We start from the raw sequence: 6000 nt of genomic DNA on the forward strand, positions 1-6000 counted from the left end.
CTAGCTAAAAACACAAGTCTAGGGTACATCTGCAGCTCACAGACTGAGGATTTTACCGTGTTGCAGTTCTGTTCATTTAGATTCAGGGATGATAGTGCCTCAGGCTGCATTCACTGTAATTCAGAGTTTGTTTTAGATGTAAGGATGGATGGATTTTGCTATTACGTCTGTATGAGACTCCAAGATGAGCAGTATGTCTGGCGTTACTGATTTTGACTTTGGGGATCAGAAGAGTTTGAATTACAGAAATCAAACAAATTTTGAATTAAAATACATGATTTTGGACACCAGTATTTCTTAGCAGTATTTCTTGCTAGCTCAGGTGAGTTATAAAATTAATTCTCCATTTTCAATATGGTTACCTGTTTTAAATGAAAAATATCTAAAAATGCTGATCATGTATGTCATAGTATATTGCTTCTTTTTCATCTCAGGGTAGTTATTTTTGTTGTGTTAAGACTTATTTATTTATTTATTTATTTATTTGAATGACAGAGAGATCCATCCTCCAGTTAGTGATTCATCCCCCAAACACCTGCAACAATCAGGGATTATGCCAGGCCAAAACCAGGACCCAGGGTCTCTTGGAAATTATTGGAACCCAAGCACCTGGGCTGTTATTTCTACCTGCCAGGCACATTAGCAACAAAGTGGAGCAAAAATATAATGACTGGGACTTGAACTAGCCATTCTGATAGGAGTTATGGAAGTCCCATTCAGTGGCTTAATGCACTGTACCACATTGCTCACTCCAAACTTTGTTTTTATTCACTATGTAAGTCACATTTGACTGTGCTTCACAAACAAAACGTTTTAGTATTTCATTTTTTCCTTCATTTCAGGTATAAATTATAAATAAGGATGCTCAATCGGTATAGTTAAGACTTGCCTAAAGTTCAAATTGAATTCTTCTGGATATTTTTTCCTAGAGTTTGACTGCTGTAGCAGAATACCACCCTGATGTAAAAGAAAGTTACTTTCTGACAGTTTGGGAGAGTAGAAGTCCCATATGAAGTGCCCAGCAGATTGACAGTGTGGTTGGGGCGCTTGTTGTCGCTTTGATGCTAGCCGGTATCTCTGCCTTTGCCAGTTTATTCCCAGCACGAGTGTAGGAGTGATATTGCAGAGCATTAATAAATATGTGTTCATCAGGGTTGAAAGCCATGTTTATACAAAAAGGCCATAATGGTTTTATAGAGGTACAGACGTGATTGGATTTATATTTTATAAAGATCTGAATTGGATATGGAAGTATGAATTGGAGAAGAGTGGAGAGTTATGCAGCAGTAAGGCACGTGAGACAGGTTATCCAGATAAAATGTTACGCACGTGAAAAGTGGAAAAATGGGAGAGCATGAATTAGAGTATTAGGAGTAAGACTGTCTTGGGACTTTGAAGTTTATGGTATCAAGTGGAAGGTGAAAAGAAAAAGTTTCCTTCCTGGGAAACTAAGTCTGATTTCTTACCAGAATATTTGTTCTATGAAAAAAAAAAAAAAACCTGGATTTTTTTTTTTTTGCCAAAACTCCATGTCAGGAGAAATAGTCTTGTTACCAGAGATTATGACAAATTATTAATCTGCTTTAAAATCATGAGAAAATTCAGATGTGTTAAAAGCTATTAATGTGAAGCAGTTGTTTTCATTTTGTATTTTGATCCTGGTTCTTAATGGCCGTTACTTTTTATAGCCATGAATCATCTTAATGGACAGAAAATGTATGGAAAAATTATTCGTGTTACCCTGTCTAAACATCAGACTGTGCAACTACCTCGAGAGGGACTTGATGATCAAGGGCTAACAAAGGATTTTGGTAATTCCCCATTGCATCGTTTTAAGAAACCTGGATCCAAAAATTTCCAGAATATTTTTCCTCCTTCTGCAACCCTTCACCTTTCTAATATCCCGTAAGTATTTAAACTGAACGATATCAAGGAAGTAGATTATATTTTAATAAAACTGTAACCTTACTATTAATCTACTTCTTTTTTTCCTATCCAATTTTTCTAGTCCTTCAGTAGCAGAAGAGGACCTCCGGACACTGTTTGCTAACACTGGGGGCACTGTGAAAGCGTTTAAATTTTTTCAGTAAGCAAGCTTCCTTGTCTTTAAATTAATGACATGATAGAAATAAAAGTTTTTTCAAGTGATTTTTATTCTTTTTGTAGAAATGTTTGATTCTTGAATGGACAAATTTAAGTACTTAGCTGTTCCCAGTGTTTATGAAGTATCTAATTTTATCATTTTGTTTCAGAAGAGATCACAAAATGGCTCTTCTTCAGATGGCAACAGTAGAAGAAGCTATCCAGGCCTTGATTGATCTTCATAATTACAACCTTGGTGAAAACCATCATCTGAGAGTGTCTTTCTCCAAATCAACAATTTAAGAGGGGAGATTAATAGGGGGTGAATCACATTGTTTGGTGTTATCACCTATTGACTGTTTAGAGAAGTGGGGACCAGAGTTTGATTTTTTGTTGAATTTTTTTTTCTTTTTTTTTCATGCTGTTATCATTCCTTGGTTATAAAATGAAATGGCAAATGTAAAGGCAGAGTTTTTAACTGCTGTATTTCATCTGTTTGTAGGAAAGCCATTTTTATTGTCTGTTTAAAATTTTAGTTTAATTTTGCTTTTGTTTTTTTAACTTAGTTGACATACGTGCCTTAAAAAGGAATACTAGTGTTGCTATCGTGCATTTACTAGCAAAAAGGAATTGGTTGTCTAGGGCACATTGTTATATGGAAATTAAAATATGTTTAGGCAGGGGTGTGTAAAAAGGTTAAGTTTTTGTTTCTCCTGCTTGGAACTTATTTTGAATTATTATTGGCTTGTCACATTTATTTTTAATTAAATAAGGTACATAAGAGAAATAATAAAGCAGCATTTTTAGTTCTTACTACCTTACGCTTTATTGCTTTTACAAAAACATTGGCCTTTTGTATCTCACAATTCTGGTCTAGATTCAGTTATGAATGTAGGCATTAGTTAAAATTAACAAGATGCAGAGTATTAATTTCATAAGAGAACAGAGTGATTTCTGTAAGTTTGAGCCCTATGTGGAAAGCATTGTGAAATCTTAACCTTTTTGTACACACTCTTGTGGGACGTATCATATAAATGTCAGCACTAAGTAATGTCTTGTTTGTGGCTGAATATTTTTCGTAGATGTTTTTGAAGTTGACATGACTTACGTGCATTTAAATATATATTGCCATCCTTAGTTTGTAAGTAAGATTTGGAATATGGTTGTGGATTTCTGAGCATGTGCAGACTGGTCTAGCTAGTTCAGGAACTGGTGCATGTATTTTTCAAAGATAAAGAAAGTGTACTGCGAAAATTTGCAGGAAGATTAATTTTGTGGCAGTTTTTTAAAAACTGACAACCAGGTGGGACCAAAGTTTATGTGCCTTTAGTCTTAATTTACCTTGCATTGTAATATTCAGTTTTAATAAATCTTCAAAATATTTTGTATTTAGGGATAGATCTGACTTTAATAAAAACATGGCTCAGAATCTACAGGTCAAATTTATTTGAACAGTTCTTGTCAATCTGAATTGTTGATTCTGTTAAATGACCAATACTTTTTGAAATTGATGTACTTAGTTTCAAGATTCATAGATTCTGTTATCTATGTAGACAGAATGGTCATGTATATTTTCTATTAGTTGAGTTTTTACATCTTTAGAAATGTAAAATTCAGTATAGTTTGAAAGCGGCACAATTAAAATTAATTTTCTAACAAAGTTGGGAGGTTTGATGGTTGTTTAATTTCATTTTGTGTGTACTCTGCTTACCTCTGTAGCATGCTCAATAAACACTTCTGTAGCTCTGTATTCACCTTTCCTGTCTCTCTGCTGCCTCTTCTCTCTCTTCCTCTGTTTCCACTCCACTGTGCTTCTGAATTCATGTTTATTCTCTGCCAGGGTGGGAAAGGAATAATAGTACAATTCTATGGCTTTACACCATAAATAAATCTAGATGCTTTGAAAATATTCCAGCTGTTTTTATTTTAACTCAAAACATAGCAACTGCTTTTCAGGAGGACACATATTAAACATTTCCCACCCTGTTATAATCTGCTTTAAAGACATAACTTCTATTGTAGCTTGTTAATTCTTTCTATCTCTTGTTTTTTTCTGTTTTTATTCCAGTAGATTTATGCACTAATAGATCTTTTGGATTTGCCATAACTCTTGCTGTAGTTTCATCTTTCATCTTCTGTGTCTGCTCAAGATTTCCTGCTAATTTTAGATTACTTGTGAGATTTACCCAGTAGTACTTGTTTTGGGAAAGAAAGAGCCTGTCATCTGTTTTACCTTGAATGAGAGGGAAGATAAACTTCCAGGTTTTAAAAAATGTAAGGGTAATTTGCATTTAACAGATAGAAATGTTCCTCTTCTAGCCTTTTACACAACTTCTGCTTAAGTGCTATATGTATTATTCATGGTGTTTTGGTCACTTTTTTCTAAACAATTGAATATATTGGTACCAGATAATTTTATAGTTAAACATGCCCATCACATAAGTTCTGTCATAAAGTATCTCCTAATTAAGGACTACACTTGTTAGTACTGCAGAAAATAAATGAAGAAGCATAAGACGTTTGTATACACTCAGCCTACTACTGAGTCTCCGCCAAGAAATTGTAAATAGAAGTACCTTTGTTCATATTAGAGTCAACTATTTTGGAATAATTTCATGTTTTTCTTAAGATAGAACCATAGGGCCCGGCGGCGTGGCATAGCGGCTAAAGTCCTCGCCTTAAAAGCCCCGGGATCCCATATGGGCGCCGGTTCTAATCCCGGCAGCTCCACTTCCCATCCAGCTCCCTGCTTGTGGCCTGGGAAGGCAGTCGAGGACGGCCCAAAGCTTTGGGACCCTGCACCCGTGTGAGAGACCTGGAGGAAGCGGTTCCTGGTTCCCAGCATCAGATCAGCGCACACCAGCCCGTTGCGGCTCACCTGGGGAGTGAATCATGGGATGGAAGATCTTCCTCTCTGTCTCTCCTCCTCTGTGTATATCCGGCTTTCCACTAATAATAAAATCTTTTAAAAAAATAGCACCATAATAACAGAGACACTCTAGCAGCATAAGATGTAAAAAAAACTTACTTTGTTTTTATTTTGTAGCTTGGTGGTTACAATACCTGAAAGTGGATTTGGCCTCATTTTCAGGTAATTCCTTGTATGTGGAGTTGGTTTGGAGGCGAAACAAAGTCCTGAGCTAGTTGGCAACTGGAACTGCTGAAACAGGGAAGAATTCCCAAAGTCTACTGATAGGCTGGCCAGTAACCAAAATTTTTCCATCTTTTTGTGGTAGGTTTTAACATATACTCCAATAAATCCTTATTTCCAACACACCGAATTAGTAATATGGGGATTGTCACATCCTGAGCAATTCTAGCACAGGCCTTAACATAATGTGGATTGTTTTTCAAGTGTTGGGTGTAGACAACAGTGTTGCCATTACTGTTGCTGTACCATACTACAGAAGTTTATATATTACTGCAAACGTAATCACAGAAAGGGAAATACTATTTGAAATACTTGCAAGACTTACCAGCTTTGAACAGTTGGGAAGAAATCTTTTTTTTTTTTTTTAATCTCATGAGTCTTTGGCCCAGCAGGCCCTGAGACCAGCGAGGAGTGAGGCGACAATGCAGAACCACCGAAGACAAACTGGTGAGGGATGTCCGTTTATTTGGAAGAAGTTACAAGATTAGAGCAGGAGAAGAGGGCAGGCAAAAGGGTGGTCCAGACTGGACTCCCACCCAACAATAATATGATATTATGACTGCCTGGTAGGTATGTCTCTCTGGACCCTCCAGTCAAGTTAAAGGTCATGTTTTGCATGTAGGACAGGAAGCTGTGTCTGCTGAAAAACAGGATGAATGTAACATTTGGAAGTCCTAGCACAGCTTGTTCTAAGAGAAGAAGAGACTGGGGAACAGCCCACCACTCTTGCTGCATGCCCAGTGGACAGGAAAGGTTTGGGGTTTCTG

General features: G+C 36.5%; 1 protein-coding gene across 6 annotated transcripts in view; it reads left to right on the forward strand.

Annotated features, from left to right (window-relative positions):
• The window catches only part of PTBP2 (polypyrimidine tract binding protein 2), a 61169-nt gene extending 57427 nt beyond the window's left edge, over positions 1-3742 (forward strand). For 4 of the 6 annotated variants that reach the window (XM_058659439.1, XM_004582026.4, XM_004582024.4 and 1 more), the window contains exons 12-14: positions 1689-1905; positions 2009-2086; positions 2253-3742. In XM_058659439.1, the coding sequence (XP_058515422.1) occupies positions 1689-1905; positions 2009-2086; positions 2253-2385 (428 nt within the window). In that variant the 3' untranslated portion in view covers positions 2386-3742. The remainder of the gene's footprint in view (positions 1-1688; positions 1906-2008; positions 2087-2252) is intronic. The other 2 variants (XM_004582027.4, XM_004582025.4) reach the window with 1 other exon arrangement.
• The last annotated feature ends 2258 nt before the right edge of the window (positions 3743-6000 follow it).

Source organism: Ochotona princeps, chromosome 2 (genome assembly GCF_030435755.1).
Source record: "Ochotona princeps isolate mOchPri1 chromosome 2, mOchPri1.hap1, whole genome shotgun sequence".
Classification (NCBI taxonomy): Eukaryota; Metazoa; Chordata; class Mammalia; order Lagomorpha; family Ochotonidae; genus Ochotona; species Ochotona princeps.